The 20,447-nt window shown below is 39.7% G+C and overlaps 1 protein-coding gene across 5 annotated transcripts in view; it reads right to left on the bottom strand.

Annotated features, from left to right (window-relative positions):
• The window catches only part of Cast (calpastatin), a 97,065-nt gene that overhangs the window by 13,416 nt on the left and 63,202 nt on the right, over positions 1–20,447 (bottom strand). For all 5 annotated transcript variants that reach the window (XM_048331480.1, XM_048331479.1, XM_048331482.1 and 2 more), the window contains 14 exons: positions 19,413–19,493; positions 18,565–18,603; positions 18,015–18,107; positions 17,816–17,905; positions 16,672–16,773; positions 13,031–13,114; positions 11,861–11,908; positions 10,903–10,998; positions 9,061–9,156; positions 5,917–6,018; positions 5,369–5,452; positions 3,362–3,412; positions 3,155–3,226; positions 2–100 (listed from right to left, as the gene is read on the bottom strand). In XM_048331480.1, the coding sequence (XP_048187437.1) occupies positions 2–100; positions 3,155–3,226; positions 3,362–3,412; positions 5,369–5,452; positions 5,917–6,018; positions 9,061–9,156; positions 10,903–10,998; positions 11,861–11,908; positions 13,031–13,114; positions 16,672–16,773; positions 17,816–17,905; positions 18,015–18,107; positions 18,565–18,603; positions 19,413–19,493 (1,137 nt within the window). The remainder of the gene's footprint in view (position 1; positions 101–3,154; positions 3,227–3,361; positions 3,413–5,368; positions 5,453–5,916; positions 6,019–9,060; positions 9,157–10,902; positions 10,999–11,860; positions 11,909–13,030; positions 13,115–16,671; positions 16,774–17,815; positions 17,906–18,014; positions 18,108–18,564; positions 18,604–19,412; positions 19,494–20,447) is intronic.

The following is a 20,447-nucleotide window of genomic DNA, read 5'->3' as shown; positions in this document are numbered from 1 at the left end:
CCGCGGTGTTTGGGGGTGGGGCTGTAGCGTGGGAGGTAGGAGCTTGGGTTTGGGAAACCATTTCAGACACAGCAGCAGAAATCTTAGCATCATCCAGTTTCTTTTGATTAAAACAATATTTTTCTCATTAGTACACTGTATGTAACACGGTGCCCACAATGCCACCACTTTACAACTTTCAAGACAGCTTATGACTTCATTTCCTTGATTCAAACCCACAAACCATAAACACAACTCTTGGTCCTGTCCACCTTTTATAGTATTATTTCATGTGATTGCTGGGTTTTATTTCATGTTCATTATCCTAAAGGTTGTTTAGTAATCCAGTGACTTACAGTTCAGTGGTATGCTCATACATATCCTGTTGCAAATTCAAGCTGCTTAAGGTTTTTCAATTAGTTTGTAGTTAATTGCTCAAAATAAGATCTACATGGGTGTCTTTTCATAGTGTTGGCCATATTGGTCCAATCTTCCCTCTCAGAAACTGCTAAGCTTCACACTGCTGAAATCCAGGCGTATGTCTTGCTTTGGCTTTGCTTGCTTAAATTACACTTTTATCATGTATTTTTTAAGGAGGAATTCATTTACAAACAAACTTTAATGTTATCTTATACCAGCAATTTTATGTGCACAGTAAGACCATTAAAAATATGCCAGAGATTATCTTCAAATTTCGTGCCTTCACTCACTTTGAGAACCAATGAAGGAAGGTTTCTAGATTTTTTTCTTTTGTACAAAGTTTGTAGTATTGACAAGTGCATTATCATAGCTTGTTAGCTTGTTTTGAAAGCTTACATTTTCAACTTGAAATTGGGAAGGGGTACACTGTAAACTCTTTTTTTCTTTTTGCAGTCATTGTGTATCCTACAAAATTAAGAAGAGTGGGGGGCTTAAGGGAGAAATGGATGGGAATGCTCAAAAGGGTACACTGATCCTAGCACATTTAAAGGGCTACACTGATAGTCACCTGGCCCATGATCATTGCAATTTTTATTTCTGATCATACAGGAGGTGCACAATAATGTACTAATGTTGCTTAAATGCTGTAGTGTCTTTCTCAGCTATCTTTCTCAATGTTGTGTAATATATTATTTCAGAAACTTCCCAAAGCAATGTGTTTTTTTCCTCATTCTCTTCTAAATATCACAATCTATCACTGACATCTTTTCCCCACTTTTTCTATTGAGCTATGTTATTCGTTTTTCTGTGCAGTATTAAAGTTCCTATTTATTATTATTGTGTACATATCCTAGAGTGTTTAATTAGGCTACTATTCCATAACAATCTTGAAACATTTTTGTTATGCAAACTGTTATACACCAACACTCAACTATATTTTAGAATTATTTTATTGTGTTATAGAAAGTACCTTATTGCTACTTATAATAATACCAACATCCCTAATTTTAATTGAACTTAGATACAGAGCGGTCTGTTTCTGTGTCTTCATTCTTACTCATTTCTTCTTTCACAGCTTTCATTGAAAATAAAAAACATCCAACATTTCATTTTATGTATAATCTGCTGCCAGTAATATATGCAGCAAACCAAATGTCATCTACAAGCATAATATCCAGTCAGTTCTAAAAGTGCATGCAAGTATTGTTTTATAGCATCTGTCATTTCCTTTTGGATATACTGTTAATCATTTCCATTCAACACTGAGCAGAAATGACCATGAAATCAACTTTTTAGTTTTTGTTTATAAGAGAAATACTTCTAGGTTTAAATGATTGCCTATGTTTTCAAGGTATTTGTTTCACATGAGTGCAGGCAAAATGTATATTTTATAAGGACATAATTGATTGGTTCTATTTGATGTGTTATTATGCTACATTGACAATTTCCTTCCAGCCAATAAATGTTTAATTTATGATACTAGGAAGTAAACTAATGCCATCTTATAGTTTATTGTACTAAAATTTTTTTAAAACTAAGTGACTTTTGTTGATATTGTGACATTCAATAAGGCTTTAAAATGAGGACTGTAGTTACTTATACAAGACATCTATGTAGAACAGTACTTTTTTCATGATATACATAGGTCACAGGAGTGTTAAACGTTTAAAAGGATTATCTTAGCAAACTATGGTGGTCTAAGCCTACAATCTCAGCACATAGGAGCTTAAGGGAGAAGGATCAAAGCTTGCCTGTGTTACCTGTCTACATGAACAGCCTATTTAGCTGTCACAAAAATACATACATACATACATACATGCACACATACATAAATACATAGAATTATCTTTAAAATTCTGAAAGGAGGAAGGTTTGAGGACATTTCTAATCTCTTCAGTTGTCCTTTGTCTAGGGCTTATGAATTACATTCTTTTGAACTTTTTGTTTAAAAATGTCAGGGGAAAATGTTGGACATAGCGTTCCCTAATAATTTAGTTTAGATCTTTGCCATCACTGCCAACAATGACATCAGTAACTTAGAAAATGGGTTTGCCAACACAATACTCATTTATATAAGTTTGGAACACTAAAAGACATATATTTCCACATGAAAAAAATAAGAGAATTATACAGAAGAGAAATTTGCTGGTCATTATCCAATGTTGTCCAAGTTTGTTGGCAACAGAATTCACTCTGAAAAACTATCTGTTCTTCATGGGGTTACATTTTCTTAGGGAGAAATTTAGAAAATGATTTTAAGTCATAGAAAAAACACGTAAAGTAGCCTGAGGAGTAATTCTGAATAAATGGGAATTTAGATCTTCTTTTCATCATATTACTTGATGGGGGGCTGGGGATATAGCGTAGTGGCAAGAGTGCCTGCCTCGTATACACGAGGCCCTAGGTTCGATTCCCCAGCACCACATATACAGAAAACGGCCAGAAGCGGCGCTGTGGCTCAAGTGGCAGAGTGCTAGCCTTGAGCGGAAAGAAGCCAGGGACAGTGCTCAGGCCCTGAGTCCAAGGCCCAGGACTGGCCAAAAAAAAAAAAAAAAATACAGTGTGACTTGATGGAACATGCTTATTGACTCAACTAGAGTGCTGGGTACATCCACAGTTCTGAAATGGTATTTCAGGGTATAACACACGTTGAATGGCTACACTGGAGTTGAGGTCAACATCTATCTATCTGTATCTATGTTTGACATGTTTTCATTGGTTTCTGTCAAAAGTAAAGCAGGAGTTTCAGACTTACAAGAGAGGAAGCATCTGGAGAACCGTAGAAATCCTCAGACAGCGCATTAACAAGGAAGTCATCACTCAGGGGCTGGAAGAAGTGGGATGTAAATCAGCCATGATGAGCGCCACTACTGCACGCGCTACTAACCATAAAAAAAAAAGCTAGCCCCTCCCCAAACTAGCTTTTGAGGCCAGGGGACACAGATACACCGAGTTTGCTTACTGGAAGCTGTTCCTTGGAATCTTTAGGCAGGAGTGGTTTTCCATCTTTATCCTGTTTGGGGGTGAAAAACATGGCATTGAGGCATTTCATTTTACCCCACATATGAAATCTGCACACATCACAAAGGATATAGCAAAAAATATCATGAAGTCACCTACCTCAGGGAGCAGGTGTTGGGGGTGGTATGTTACGAAACTCAGGGTTCAGATTATATCAAGCTTTAAATAACTAAGTGTCACTTTTTGAGGACTAGGCCAAAACCAAGAAAACATTTAGCTGTCTAGTAAAAGAAGGTCGAGAAAAAAAAATAATTCTACTTATTCACACACATAAAGTACAAGGTTTGTCCTAGTGGGATTTCATTCATTTTGTGTATTTAAAGTGTGAGATATGGTCAGGTGCCAATGACTCACACCGATATCTAGCTACTAAGGAGTCTGAGATCTAAGGATCAAGGTCCAAAGCCAGCTCAGGCAGGGAAGCCTGTGAGACTCTTCTCTCTAATTAACCACCAGAAACACTGGAAGTGGTACTGTGGCTCCAAGTATTAGAGTGCGAGCCTTGAGCACAAAAAGCTCAGGGACAGCATCCTGGCCCTGAGTTCAAGTCCCACTACTGGCAAAAACAAAAACAAAAACCGAGATACAGTTGCTTAGAGAGTATATTCTTTGTTCAAAAATAATGCCAACTCTTTTACCCTTTTCCATCTCCACAGAGTTCATAAGTGCTTTGTGACACCCTCTCTTCAACTAGGAGGACAGGAGCAGCCGCGGGCCTTTTCCTCACAGGCCTGTTAGTTGTTCCTTAGCTACAAAGCCAGTAAATACCCCCAAGTGATGCATGGAACCCTGGGGGTTTCTCCCTCAGGTTGAAATTCATCTATCATCACACCATGAAGCTTAAGGTATGCCCTTCAGAGAGCTGACCCTCACTGACCTCCCCTGCCTGGTAGGAGCTTAGTGATGAATAACTACAGAGTGTTTAAACAAGAGATCAAGCCATCACCTAGGAATGTCATACAACAAATGCCACAGGGAACTAATGGCGTGCGAGGCAACTGTGAAGGAAGATGAAACTACTGATGGATAAAGGGGTCAGGGAAAGCTAATCTCTGAAATGCTGCTACTAAAAGGAACAGACCTCCTGTTAGGAAGAGAGCTCACTGCAGCTGACCAGCTTCTGAACAGGGAAGGCCGGAGCCAGGCATGTGGCCCTGAAGATGCTAAGAATTTGCGTTGCAACATATCAATAAGCCTACATGATTAGAAATGCCAGGATTCTTTAGCTGTATTATGAAGTGCAGAAAGGAAGTAAAATAAAGGTGCCAGGATGCTAAGCTTTCAGTCAGGGCTAAGTGAGGAAGTTTACCAAGTAAGTGGACTAGGGTATACCAATGAGGAAGGACTATGAGTTTGATTTCCTGTAACTGTTAAATGGAAGTTAGCTGAATACTCTTTTAAGGAGTGGTCCTGTTACAAAGATGGCTGGCATTTGTTCACCTGTCCCTTGGCATTTGTTCACTTGGCATTTGTTATCTGTCCCTCATATAAGACTTAAATGTGACTGCACTTAAAAAATAGGGGATTCATGAAGGAGTCTTAACTCTGTGACCTGTGCTGTACAATGGTGTTTTCAACACAAAAGAAACGAGCCAACCTCTCCCCTTACATGATGGTAAACTGGCTCTCACTTTTTCAAGTCATCTATAGAAGTTGCCAGGTTTTCCTCATCGGAAATGATTGCTCCTCATTTTGGTTTTCCTGTGTTTCTGGTATTGTGACAAAGTATGTGTTTGAAGGGAAAGTATCGGGTAGTCTCTCCACTTAAGGGAAGGATGGAAAGGCCAACTACTGATAATAGCTTCCTATTTGGGGGTTTTAACATAGTATCTCTGAACTCTACTTCTATGTTCGAGATATTACCATAGCATTTTAATTCTTGATGTTCTCCCACATTCAGTGGAAATTCTGTACCAATTAAAAGAGGAAAATATTCCAGTCTGATTACCTTGACCTCTTCTAGTCGATAATCAGGAGGAATCGTTTCTTCTTTTTCACCAAGCTTTTCCCGGTCTTCCTCTTTGGCTTTCTCCTGAATAAAAGCCATACCATTTCCATTGTTAGTGTGTCGTTTTCCTAGAAAATGGATACTGGAGTGGCTAAGTTGGAGGTAAGTGACTCTATCATTGGGCTTGAACACACAGTTCTTCCAGCAACTTCAGCACTGTTTCCAAGACTAGCAGGCTCGGCCACCATGGGAAAGCCTGGACCATTCGCCTGTTGGGCTGAAAGTGAGGTTGGAAGGAGCAGCAGCCATCCGCCCCTTCTATCCCAAGCAGGTGGATAAAGGGGAGATTCAGAGCACTGGGGCATGTGTGTGCTATCTACCTACAAGATCGTTAAACACAGTTTTGGCTTATTAAACTGGACACTGACAGAAACAGAGAAAGCCAGCTGATCAGTCTATCGAAAATACTTAAGGGATTGGCTTACTGGGGGAGGGGGGGGGCAATGATAAGTCATTTTTAAGGAAATACCTGAGCTGCCACTCATTACCTTGACTTTATCCACGGCAGGTTTCCCATCTTCTGGATCTGCTTCCCTTTTCCCCAGGCTGTCAGCCAAGGCTTCTACAGCATCAATGGGTGCCATGGCCTTCTACAAGGACACGTGAGTACGGGAGGGGCGTGGTTAGCCACTCCTTCGAAGACAGACCCTTATCAATTTAGATACGCACGGACTCATTGCAGATCTACTTAAGAAGTACACGATCTTATTAATTTTAAATTATCAATTGAATTACAATTCCTGTTTAGAAAATGACAAGCTTCCCATATAAGTGTTAAAGTGTATACAGCTTATGTATGTACTGAGGTGGACAAAAAGAAGATGTAGTCAGAGTTTGGGTCAGAAAATAAAAAGAAGGTAAGGAAAGCTAACAACATCAGGGAAGCAGACAGGTGTCTGTGGAGATCAGCCTATGGGCAGGCAGCAGAGAAAAGATTCTCAGAGAGCCCACGGGAGAAGCTTCCGCCGGGCAGTTCTCACAGTTTCAGGGGGGAGACACAGCCGTGTGTTTTTGCTGAGGCTTCTACTGGTCACAGGGAATCACAGGTTCAGTTGACCACGCCCATGAGCAACTCTGCTCAAGACAGAGCAAGGACCTGGGGTCCAGTGGTTTGAAATGAAATGACCTCTTTTATGATGTTATGAGCTCTGGCCATGCTGGTGTTTAAAACCAACTGGTAAACACAGAATCAATGATATAAGGGGAATTTAAAAAAAAATTGGGGGCCTAAAAGATAGGTCTACCTGTGACTTTTCCAAATTATGAGTCATGACCCACCCAGTAATGACTCATCGAAAACAATTGAATGATTCATTTTCTCTTAAATGATTAGGATGGAAAATAAAATGCATTGCACATAATAGGGATAAGTACTTATTAAACTGTGTTTTCCACAGGGTTTGCACTAGATTGTAGTATCAAGTGCATCCTATTGATGGTCAAACAAAAACTTGAAAACTAGGGCTAGGAATGTGGCTTAGATGTTGATTGCCTGCCTAGCAAGCACAAAGTCCTCCTTAGCACCACATACACAGAAAAAGCCAGAAGTGGCGCTGTGGCTCAAGTGGCAGAGTGCTAGCCTTGAGCAAAAAGAAGCCAGGGACAGTGCTCAGGCCCTGAGTTCAAGCCCCAGAACTGGCAAACAACAACAACAACACCACCACCAACAACAAAAAAACCCAAAACAAAAACCCCTGAAAACCATTGGATTAAACATTCTCATCAGGAAAATATCACATTTTCTAACCTCACACTGAATATATGAGAACTTTACTAAACAAAAAATGGATTTGTTTTACATACCTTATCTATCATCATTACAAGTAATAAAAACGTTTTTTGCTAAACTTCTAGAGAAAGCAAGTTATTCTTCCCAGAGGAAAGGGAGACCCAGTAAAAAGTGATTTGCCGCCACCTAGTGGCTGAAAACGGCATAGTTTTTTTATTCTCCATACTCAACAAAAATCCTTGATACCTAATTTGTATGAGGTGGTAATGATACCCAAATCTCACCCAGGAAATCTGCTACTTGATCTGAAGTACTCTGCTCACATTTTATCTCTGTTTTTTTCAAAGAACCTTTGTAAACCATTGCTTCCCAAACTTGGGGCCTTTGCCAATCTCTGGTTTAAGAAATGACTGAAAGAGGGGCTAGGATCTGGCTTAGTGGTAGAGCGCTTGCCTAGCATGCATGAAGCCTGGGTTCGATTCCCCAGCACCACATAAACAGTAAAGGCCAGACGTGGCGCTGTGGCTCAAGGGGTAGAGTGCTAACCTTGAGGGAAAAAAAATGACTGAAAGAATTAAAAACCGATGAGTAGCAATGTTAAACTAAGACATCTTGCATAAGACTACAGACTCCACATTCCATTTATACTGTTTCCTGTTGTCTAATTCAAGACTTAGATCTCTGGATTTCCTAGGTGTTCTTTTTATGTACACAGAACCACCCTACGCACACATTTCTATCCCTCCTGCCAGATTCCCTTTACTCACCAAAACTCATGCTTCCTTCAGTCCTCCCACTTTTATCACATTCCACTACCATTCTTTCTGCCTCAAGGATGTCACAATCCCAGACATGCTAACTACCTCAGTGACTGTAACCTTGGCAACCATGGCCTAAGAAGCCTAAGAAAGGTGGCCAGGGAAGGGGAAAATGAGGACTTTTTCTGCCCACTGAAGACATAGTGCTAAGTTTTACAGACAGGGAAAAGTTAGAATACAACTTGAGTTCACAAAGGCCCTGTCTGGCACTTAAATTTGGCTCAGGAGGTAGGTGACGCAAGTTTTGGTCACAAGCACTCCACCCTGAAATGCTGGCTGCAGTCATTTTGACTTCAGTCACTAGGGTTGCTTCCATTTCTGGCCACTGAACTCTTCCTAGATTCCCTTCTCCTCTCCTGTTCTTTAACATGGTAGTTTGTGGCCTGATGTTCAGGGTAAACGTTGTTAAAGAGTACATTGGAGAGGGGGGAAAAAAAAAAGTCCTAAATCAGTGTGATAGTATACACCTGTAATCCCAGGACTCAAAAAGCTGGTTCTAGAGAATAAGTTTGAAACCATCCTACAGAGCGAGACCCTGCCGCCCAGAAATCATATCTAAGAATGGAGAGGGACCCTGAATGTGGGATTTGCAATTGACACAAAGCATTTTCCTGGCAGGAAGCAGCTCTTTGCAACACTCGAGTTACACAAGGTTTTGCTCAACCTCTTCAGAGCCTCCTTTTGCTCCAAATTTCAAGTCCTTTTCATTGCTGTGCAGGCCTATCTCATTTTGCTGGGTTTCCTGGAAAATGGAGCTGTTATTCCCATTTCTCAAGGTGACCCCTTGCCTGTGATCATTAGAAAAGCACAGAACCTATCTTCCATATACATTTCCTACATGGATAGTTGAAATTGTACACAAGCTTAAGCTCTAGCCCGTATCCACAGTAGGCTGCCAGGGAGATCAGGAGCCCTGTCCCTCATCTTTGCCATGACACTCAAATGTTAGGTGGATGGATTCAAGTTCACACAAAGCCTCATTGCCATACTATCATACGATGGAAATATACAGCAGAAAGTAATCACTAGAAAAACACAAAACACAACTTTCTCAAGCTTCTGCTCAATGCAATGGGGCTGCTCACCAGGGCTGCGGGCTTGGGTGGTGTGGACTGCACACTACACATGGAGGTTCGGGACACAGGCTCTGCAGCAGGAGCTCGGGCAGAGACCTTTGACTCCTGAGAAAAGAAGCAGGTATTAGGAAATAAAGGGTTAATAAAGCGGAACCACAACTCTCTGCAATGGAAGCTGTAAGCATGATTCACTTGAATGCATAAGGAGGGCTGGAGACTGTATATGCTCAGGCGTGTGCAAAGGCTTTGGCTGCCATTATTTGCAACTTAAAGACTCAGTTTCCACATCTGTGAGAAGACAGCCATGAGAATACTACAACTCAAGGGTTGACAAGAAACTTAAATGAGATGGCAAATGGGAAGTGCACTGGATAGTACCTGGGAATATAGGAAAGTCAACTTACTTGAGAAATTGTTATTGTGATTATTTATACAAGTACGTCACATTTAAGTATAAAATATACCTGTATCTATCCACGACATATTATACAAAATGCTGTACTATATTATATAACTTGAAGAGCACACTGTATATTACCGATAGCATGTACAAACACAAGAAGTAACACCGGGTGGGGCGTTCTCACACTGCTTCGGGACTACTCAAGGTAGCCAGAGTTCCACCAAGACACTTTTTAAAATGCAGATTCTGCAGTAATCTGTGTTTCAATAAACTCTCCTGGTGATTCTGATGCATATTAAAGTCTGAGGATTACTGAATTATCTTCACACAGAAGTAACATTTCTAATTGACATTTACCAGAACCTTCCCTACAGGCAAGATACTCAGTAATCACTAATAGGTCTATTTCAAACTATATATAAATGTTAGAGGCAAAAAGGGACCAACATAGCTAAAAACTTGTTATAAATGTTTTACCAGAGATATATTTAAAATGTAGCTGAGCAGCAGTGGCTCAGACTTGTAATCCTAGCTACTCAGGAGGCTGAGATCTGAGGATTGTGGTTCAAAGACAGCCCAGGCAGGAAAGACTGTGAGACTCTTATCACCAATTAAGTCCCAGAAAACCAGTGGCTCTGTGGTCCAAAGTGGTAGAGCACTAGCCTTGAGCCAAAAAGCTTCAGAGACAGTGCCCAGGCCCTGAGTTCAAGTCTCACAACCAAAAAAAAGGAAAAAACATATGTACATATATATGTATATATTTACAAGCAGTCATGTATACATACATATTCCTCTTAATAAGCGGTAGTATGATAAAAGAAAGAAAAGCAGAAGATTTTAGCTGAGCCTTAAAAGGATGTTAGACTTTAAATTTTGGAGAAATGATTATTGCAGCTAGAAGAGTCTGAATGTGAAAAATCATGGAAAGACATGTGCTTGCCATTGAGTTATGATAAGGGACACACACTGGTGGGAAATGAAGCTGGAGCTAGAACACTTCAGGAGAAACGTTTCTTTCCTAGTCAGTGGGAAGCTCCTGAGCGGGAGCAGGGGAGGACTGTGACTAGCAGCTGTCTTAGAAAGAAGCTCTGGTGGAAAGGAAATGGGTGGGAGGGACACCACAGAAAGGCCAATGAAATCCCGAGGTGAAAGCTGGTGGAAAACTGAAGAGGTAAGTTACATATGCAGGAAAAGAAAGCAAGCATGGAAAAGTGAGTTTCTTGAAGGAATAATCATGGGATTTAAGTTGCAAAAACATCAGGGTTAGCTTTGGAAGGGAAAATATATCTACGAAAATGCAAAACAAAATGTCCATGTTAAAAAGACAGAATAATGGGCTTAAAAAAATCAGTTCCTTCATGCTAAAATGGTTTTGGTTTCACATACTTTAAGATTAAAAAAATATAAAACTCCTGCAAAAGTAGAGATTTATGTTTTCAGAAACATACTTCTGTTTTTTCAGTTGGCTTAGATTGTTTTTCTTTGCTTTTACACTGGTCAAAATCTTCTGAAAGTTCATCAATGAGTTCTGATTCACTCCGGGGCTGTAACATAAGAAACACTATATATTATGAAATGAATTTTTACTTTACAAAAAAATGTTTTCATAGGGCAGTATGTTGTTCTTTCCTGGTTAACACATATTGGAACATACATTGGGATCTAAAGCCAAAAGTTAACTTCCATAGAGGACATTTTCATTTGTCAGTGGAATATAAAAATGTCAGGAAACCAAGAATACTAAATATCTCAGTGCTACAAAGTGTTTATGGTTTCTTTATTCAAGAGTCATTCTGATGCTTCAATTTCAGAAGATATTTTCTTCAAATAAAATTTCCTGTTCTCTGCAGTAAAGCCCTTTAATATACAACAAATGTGAACTTTGCCTTCCTTTGCTTACAACAAAAAAGATTCTGGCAGTGACATTTCATTTAGGGCATATATATTTTGACTAATGGAAATCATACTGCTGTCCTCATTCAGGGAGGACTCAGATAGCATGAAAAGCATTTATGAATATTGAGCACACCAGAAAGTGATTAATCCATGCTGAAACTGGCACTATGATAAGAAACCAGTTTCCTCAACTTGAGGCAATAGTTAAAAGCATTTGTAGTATGCTATAAGTAGGTCAAATGTGAACATTATCTAATTTGGTGGCACTGGCTCCTTATATTCACTGAAAGCATCTTAGAAACTCAGAGCCTAGTAATAATTTCTAATGAAAATATCACTAAAATGTAGGAGAGGGAGACAGAGGCGTCAGCCAAGTATTCCTTCAGAAGTTCCCTCCTCAATTAAGCTGGCATTAAGTCTCCACAGTGAAATCTGGCCTGTTCAAATTATTTAAATTCATGCTTTCCATTTCTGCTAAAGCATTAGAAAAATAACTTTTTATTTTCCAACCTTGGCTTTTTCTTCAGGCTCTGGCAATAGTAGTTTTCCATCTTCATCCTATAAATGAAATTGAAAATGCACTAAATAAGCAATTTTGCTTTAACATACCATTGAATTTGTTTTGCAGAATTCCACATGAGCATCCCCCACCCCTTATGTTTGACTGAATTTATATTTTAGATTTACCTTTTTATTAAATCCGAGCAAAGAACAGGTCAACAGATTAAATATTCCCAAGTATGATGTTTATTTACTTTTCACTAAAATAACTTAAAAATTATTTGCTGTATGTTAAGAATAGAATAAGAGAAAAAAGTCAATTATGTTAATGGAAGGCGTTTTTTTTAAAGGCTCAACTCTCCATTATAGAGACATGGAAACCATTCCTGTAATAAATAGTTTAGCTTTTGAATATGATGTTTCACAATTTAGAACATGTCATGCAGGAATCAAAGCAATTTCCCATCATTGATATGGATGATTTCCAAAGATAAACTACAGGATCCATCGCTCTAACAGTGAGGTTATTTCCAGAGCAAGAATGAGCTTCAAATTACTCCATCTACTTTACAATCTGTTTTAAGCATTGTTAGTAGTTGAAACACTTGATCAGTAGGGTTTTATTAGCAAAAATTAACTGAACAAATCAACAGATTCCCTGTAATCTTTTTACACATGTGGATAAGGAACTTTGACCATATCCCATGCCCTATAACCTGTTATTCTGCCCTCCTTTTCCTCTTGGTCTGCTTCCCTCTCTCTAAATAGTCAAAGCGCTAGGATATTTTTTCTTGTTTTGTACTGGGGAACAGAACTCAGGATGGAGCCACATTCCCAGTCAGTTTGGTTTTCATTTGCTTTTCAGATGGAATGTCAAGGTAATTTTTCCCAGGCTGGCCTTGAGCACCAATTGTTTCCTCCTGGCAGCTGGGATTACAGGCAGGCAAATCCGCCCAAAATCCTTAATCAATGGGAATTTGAATGTCCTCATGATCACTACTTTAGAAGCTAGGCAAAGACTAACCATCCTTTAAGGGTTTCGACTGTAGAAAGCAGAGGAGAAAGGATCAAGGCTTCCTATCTGAAGTGGGACAGGTGTTCTGAATGGAAAGAAAGCATGACGAGAGGACAAGTGTGCTTGCTTGCTTGCTATTGTGCAGAGCAGGAAAAGCTTTTTACCGTGACGGGTTTTAATCTGTACTCCGATGGGACTGTCTCATCATCCTCACCGCACTTCTCTCGTTTCTCTTCTTTAGCTTTTGCCTGGTGGATAGGGAGAGAAAAGAGCAGTTGAACGATGTATATTAAATGGGATGACATCACTTCCTTTATATACTTTACAAGAACACCGGAGCATGGAGTCAAATGAGAGTCAGGAAGAGCTCGGTAACCTACGAAGCATGCGGCCTGGTGAGCAGCCATGAGCCACACTGCACAGAGCGATCGGAAAATGAACAGGAGTCCCAGGGGCGTCCTGTTCTGCTTTCAGGCTCTCCCAGCTTGGGCCGGTATGAAATGTGGCTACTAATGTTCTCACTTGGCTCACAGACTCTCAGGGGTCACCAAAAAAAAAAAAAAAGTAAGAAAAGACCCCAAAGGATGGTAAGGACAATTTAGTAGTTAGTTGCAGTTATTTTAATAGTTTCCATCTGCTTTAGTCACTGAGACAGTTATCTAGAGAGGGAGAATACAACCAGTTCTCCTACCCAGAGAAAGAAGAGAAACAGAGAAGCAACTGATCACTTATACATGACTTATACATGTATTCACAGACTTCTACACGATTAACAGTTTCTAACATCTTAAAAAGGAGTCCCTGTAATAATACCAGAGCATCCCTGGACTACTGAACCATAAAAAACTAATGTGTAAGCAATAAAATTGCAGTTCTACAGTAGACCACTGGCAGGCTATAACATTTGTGATTTCATTTACAGGTGCATAGCTCAAGATTCCGTAACATGTAATATGTAAATCTACACTAAGAGATGCACTTCATAAATTAAGAATGAGGAGATTCACTTAAGCAAAGTACAATTCAACTCACTGCTCGTATCTATATCTCAGTTTAAGATCATAGTTCCCTGTTGGTTAATTCTATGATTTGTTTAAAAACTGTATTAAGCAATTTCAATGAACTAGATACTATATTCAGTGTTGAATAATTTTATTTTCCTATAGACTAATTCTCCTAAAACATGGAAAGGATTGTGCTTCCTTTAATATTTGTAATTTCATGTAAAGGCAGACTATGGAGAAAGTTCTATCACCAGGGGGCAGTACCACCTAATTCGGGGAGTTGTGAGGTCTCTGGTCATAAGAGCCTTTGTGAGCACCAAGGTTCAAGGGGCATCTGATTAGACTGTCCTCTCTATTATATTCAGGCCTCAGATCATGACAGGTATATACTCTGCTAGGTCTTTTCCTATGTTCATACTGTGGTTTGTGCACAAGGCACTGGAAAAAAAAAAAAGCCTACTGATTTGGAAACAATCCTGGACAAAGAACAGAAATGGGGGGGGGGGGGGGGGAGGCCTTTTCTGCGGAGCATTCCTTGGTTTGCACAGAGCGCGCTCTAGTGGATGCGTGCTGGAATGGCAGGCGCTCCTGCAGGATCACACAGACCTTTAAGAGACTCAACCTTATACACCAGATTATTTTGGTAGTAAAGAATCACCCTTGGGTGCTAAGAATTCAGCTCACAGATTTAGAGGACTAAAAGATCCACAAAAGTGAGAAAAAATGATTCTTTTGCTAGAACTGTAATCTAGTTCTCTAAGATTTTCTAGAGAAAACCTACACTTTCATATGTGTCCCTAACTACTTAGCCACACTTTTTTGTCCATATCTATCTGGTTTCAGTCACTCCAAGTTTCTTTTTGTCATAGGATTTATATCCCATTTATATCCCTCTGCACAGTTACTGTCTTACTAATCAGTGAAACACCTGGGCAAAGGTGATGCTCACTCCTGGCTATGTAGGCCTCAGAGAATAGACTCATAACCTGATCTTTCCACTGTCCCTAGGCTTCTGCCAACCAGCCCTTCTTCTTGAGAAAGACATGGCTCCTATCTGGCTATTCTAAGTAATCCTTAAAGTTCTTAATCCTTAATCACAGTTTAACTCTACTAAGTTCACCATCATCTACTAATTTCTACGGTACCCCTCACAGTGTTCTAGTCAAAGCCCCGTTTTCTCCCCAGCATATTACTTGGTCCTGGAGGACAGGAAGTCCTTCTCCTGCTCCTTTGTGTTCGTCATCCAAAAGCTTATTATCATGCCACACTGTACCCGGTGAGCCCTCAAAGAAAGTTGAAGATAGCAATTGGCCCATCCTAGACCAGGGCCAACTCAGACTCTGAGAGGTCCGGGAAGTCAGGGAGATCCCTTTGAACCAGAAGTGACATCAGACAAAGGCATTGTGACAGAGACACCTGTCAGCTCCCCTACTAGGGTAGGGCTCTCAAGGATCCCCGCTACATTTACATCTCCCCCCCTAGGACAACTCTCTCTTCTTTTTCCAGAGAAACAAGTTGACAAATTCTACAATTTTATAATTTAATACAATGATGCTCATTAATATGTAAAATTAATAACAAATAAAGTAGAAGTAAAGGAAGGTGAAGAATATAATGATTTCTTGGTTGGCTAATCATCAAACGTGTGTGTGTGTGTGTGTGTGTGTGTGTGTGCAAGTCCTGGGCCTTGGACTCAGGGCCTGAGCACTGTCCCTGGCTGCTTTTTGCTCAAGACTAGCACTCTGCCACTTGAGCCACAGCGCCACTTCTGGCCATTTTCTATATATGTGGTGTTGAGGAATTAAACCCAGAGCTTCATGTATATGAGGCAAGCACTCTACCACTAGACCATATCCCCAGCCCCTCAAACACTTTTATGATGCTACATCATTGAGATTTTGCTATACTAAAGAACACAGCGAGAATGTTACTGAAAGACTCTATTCCTAGTTGGTGATATACCAAAACTTGTCACTGTTACCAAAACACCTCACTGTTTAAATATGAAAGCAGCATAAAAATCGATGCCATTTCTTAACTTACTCCAGTAGTTATTTATAATTATATATTTGAATTGGTATATGTTTCTAATCTAAAGGGACTGCATTGTAATAATAGGGCCAAATGTGTGCCCAGTTACTTTAAATACGTTCACACACACACACACACACACTCACACACACACACACACGTCCATGTTCCCAGTTCATCTACCCTAGGCCCAAGCCTGTGTTGGCTTAGGCTTGTGAAGGTCTTGGAGGATGATGAGCTATACCTTCTTTAGCTTCATCTCTAAATATTCCAGAGCTTCCCTTTCTGAGTAATTATAGCTTGGTTTTATTTTGATTTGAAATAAATTTTCAACCTTTTCCCCCAAAGTACTATAAAAACTATCATCCTTCTATCACCATCTACTTCCTTATACAGAGACTGTGCTCAGCACTCTTCTGAAGAGAGGAATTAACAGTTTCATGAGAGGAAACCTCACCCTTTCCCACTGACTCCTGTTATCTTGTTTAGTCAGGTGCCATATCATCTTTAACAAAGAAGATTAGTGTTGATTGTAGATATTAAAATTGTCGGTGTATTTTGAAACATTCACATATTCCTCGTGGGTGCTAACTACCTAGCAATAAATTCTGAAATTAACCAGATTCTGAAAATAAGGTAGCATGAAGAGTGGGTTCATTTTTTTATCTCCAACAAAAATAAAAACCATGCAAGGATTCTAATCATGCAGCCGACCTTCCGCTTGCAAGCTGCAGATGAACACGCTTTAAATATCAACCCATGCTCAATACCTCATCAACTTCTGTAACGGAGCTGAGATCGATCTCGGGGTCTGATTTCCGGGGCCCCAGTGAAGCTGACAAAGCCTCAAGTGCTCGATCGCTCATGGCATCCTGCCAAAAAGAGAAAGTGTCTGTGCATGCAAAAGAGCGCAAAACTTCAGCATCTGTTCAATTCTTTGTAAAATCCACATTCTAAATAACATAAATGGTGAATTGGAGAAATACTTTCGGTAGGCAATTTTATGTGAAAGCTAAGCAAAGGAGAAAAAGGAAAACAAACTTACCAATGAAGAAAAATTGGGGCTAAGACCCATTCCCATAGTAACACACCCTCTCACACTTCACCTCTTGTTGTACAAGTGAAAAGGATAACTATAATAATAGTATTCTTATGAAGGAGCCTTATCAAAATAACAGCTACAAGTATAAACATTCACTACCTTATTTTTCTAAAACGGAGTCTCCAAAACTTGCAGGCTGACAGCCGTCTCCTTCAGCAAAAACAGCTAAGCAGAGAAACCTGTGGCCTTTCTGCTGGCTCGGGAGGCAATGGCTCCCGCTTGTAGGAGTTTTCACTCTCAGGGTGTGGTGCTCACCACTGTTCCCACAGCCAGACAGATAAAAATAAACTGCCCATTCCAGCAGGGGAGAGGCAGAGGCAGCTCTGATAGAAACTGTCTTGAGCATTATCTAGACTGTTTGTGTAAGACACATTGCGCTCTCAGCTAGCCCAGGGCTGCAAGATCACTCTTCAGAACGTGTGAGAATTAGGTCATACCTGATTGTAGTTAAGAAAGGTGAAGGGAAACAACTATGACAATGACCCTTAAGAAACAAACTCCTTTAGGAAATCCAGATTATGAAAAATGTAAGTTCTCTCTGCTTTCTGCCCTTCTGTGTGTTCTAATGATGAGATGATCTTGGATAACCATCAAGAAGACGATGCTGGAAGCATTCTCAGAGGTTTATAGAAACATGAGACTTGCTTGATTAATCAATATAGTGCTCAATGGCTTCACTATGCACAAAGACCCAAGCTTTTTATTACAGGTAATGTAATAATCCAATTATCCTGAATAGGCAAGAGTCGACTCAGAAGAGCATGGAGTATCATACCGGTCATGATTATTTTCAAAGAAGTAATTATCAATACCTCTTCCACCTTTCTTTTCTTCTCCTGGGGTGGAGCAGTACTTTTGACTACCCCAGCTGACTGAGCCTTTAAAACCTCTCCTGTGGATTTCTGAAAAAGAAAATACAATATAATCAGAGTAACCCAAATTAAAAGTTTGTGCTTTTCAGAGTCAAGATAGTTTCTAACAAGTTCTCTTCAGTAGTAGGAATAGCGATACCTCTTCCTCAGCTTTCTTTCCTTCGGCAGTAGGAGCACTGCAGGTGAAGTCAGATGACAAGGCGTCTATGGCATCATCCGGCCCCATAGATTTCTAAAGAATTAGGATAAAGAAGGTAACGCAAGGAAGACGTGCAGTAAAAGAATGAATCACAGATCCTGCAAAGGAAGGATGTACTTTTGCATTCCCTGGCTACCCAAGGAGACATATGAGTGAAATAAGTGCCAATATTTGGAAGGGAATGGATGCTCTATAAAAATTATTTTCTCCCTTTCTCTTCTAAAGGAGTTATGTGGTGGAAAATGTTCACTCTCTTGTCACTAACATTTTTTCTTATCCTTATGCCTTCTTGCTTCCATTTTCTTTCCTCTCACAGTAATCTGAGATCATAAGCAAAGAGATCAACCCACACTCACTCTCTTTCTATGAAAAGACAAAAGCATGTGATGTAGAGATGTGACCCCCAAATATGGACTTGTTAAACTTATTCCCAAACCAAAAATATAAACAATATTGATTTACATCTTGGAAGATATTTCTGTGAACTCACCGGAGATTCTGGAGGAGGTCCAGTGATCCCTTCCTTTTTCTGAAACAAATAGAATTTGATAAAGTTGAGAAGGAAAAAAAGTCTATGATAGGCTAATGTATTCTCAGTATGATAAACTGAATTGAGCCCCACCCCCTGTCCAAATTCCTATGCTGGCCTAAACCTACTGCCTCAGAATGCAAAGTTATTTGAATATAGGGTCTTCATTTCAGAAGTAATGAAGTAAAGGTGAAATCATCATGGGGGGAATGGCTCCAATATGACTGGGTGTCCTTATAAGAAGGGAAATCTGGAACCAGAGGAACACATGCGGGAGATAACAGGAAGAAAGATTCAGGGGGAAGATGGCTATCTACAAGCCAAGCTGCTCTCTCAGCAGCTCTCATAAAGAACTAACCCTACTGAGACCTTGACTGGAGACTTCCAGTTTGCAGAACCATGAGACAAAACACATTTCTGTTGGTTAAGCCATCCAGTCTGTATGCTTCGTGAAGGCAGATCTACCAAACTAATATATACAGTGAGGTTTCTTTTTGTTATTATTATTTTTTTGCCAGTCCTGGGGCTTGAACTCAGGGCCAGAGCACTGCCCCTGGCTTCTTTTTTGCTCAAGGTTAGCTCTCTACCACTCAATCCACAGCGCACTGCCGGCTTTTTCTATATATGTGGTGCTGAGGAATTGAACCCAGGGCTTCATGTATACAAGGCGAACACTTTACCACTAGGCCATATTCCCAGCACTACAGTGAGTTTTTTTAATGATAAAATTTAAATTATGAAGATACTGATAGTAAATGATATTCTGAGATGAAATCAATGAAAGAAAAGTAAATAATTATTTCACTTACAGCCAAAAGTTCCCGATATTTTGGAGGAATTGTGACTTCTCTTTTACCCAGTTCTTCAATGTAGGTAGAAATCATTGGATCCTATAAGAAAACCACATATTTAGAGATATTATGTAACTAGTCAGCTTAGAATACATAGAAACAAAGTACTATTCTATTATTAGTTATTGGATACTGAGGTTGAATGTAAATAATTAAGAGCCCGAAATGTATACAACTCTGAGTTCTAAATTTACTCAAACACCCATATCTAACTGGTTTAACTCATGAAATGCTAGAAAAATGTTAGAAACACTATGCTAAAGTTGAATTTTATATTAAAATGTATTTTGCACTCAATATCTAATATTTCAAATACATTCAAAAGTACTGTTAGTATCCATTTTTGTTGTTTTTGTTGTCAGCCCTGGGGCTTGAACTCAGGGCCTAAACACTGTCCCTGGCTTCTTTTTGCTCAAAACTAGCACTCTGCCACTTGAGCCAAGTGCCACTTCTGTTTTTTTCTATATATGTGGTGCTGAGGAATCAAACCCAGGGCTTCATATATACAAGGCAAGTACTCTTGCCACCAGGCCATATTCCCAGCCCCAACCTACTGTTAGTAACATAATGGATGTCTGTAAACCCAATACAACTTTATTGGATTTATATTACTGCTAATGTAAAAATTGAAGAAAACAAAATTACAATTAGAGAAGATGTCTTCTGTTTGGTCCTCTCTAAGGTACTTTAAGGTTAACCATCTCCATCACATGAAGTTGAACGTATTTTTATAAATAATTTCACATGTAGGTATTCACAAGTAATATACAGTATTAGTTTGCATTTTTAAATATCATATAATGGCACGTATTATTTCATTCAAAATTATTATTTTTATGGTTTTTTTTTTTTGTTTTTTTGCCAGTCCTGGGGCTTGGACTCGGGGCCTGAGCACTGTCCCTGGCTTCTTTTTGCTCAAGGCTAGCACCCTACCACTTGAGCCACAGTGCCACTTCTGGCTTTTTCTATATATGCGGTGCTGAGGAATTGAAT

This window comes from Perognathus longimembris, chromosome 22 (assembly GCF_023159225.1).
Source record: "Perognathus longimembris pacificus isolate PPM17 chromosome 22, ASM2315922v1, whole genome shotgun sequence".
Classification (NCBI taxonomy): Eukaryota; Metazoa; Chordata; class Mammalia; order Rodentia; family Heteromyidae; genus Perognathus; species Perognathus longimembris.
The sequence above is the reverse complement of the archived record's forward strand: the minus strand, read 5'-3'. Positions and strand labels throughout refer to the sequence as shown.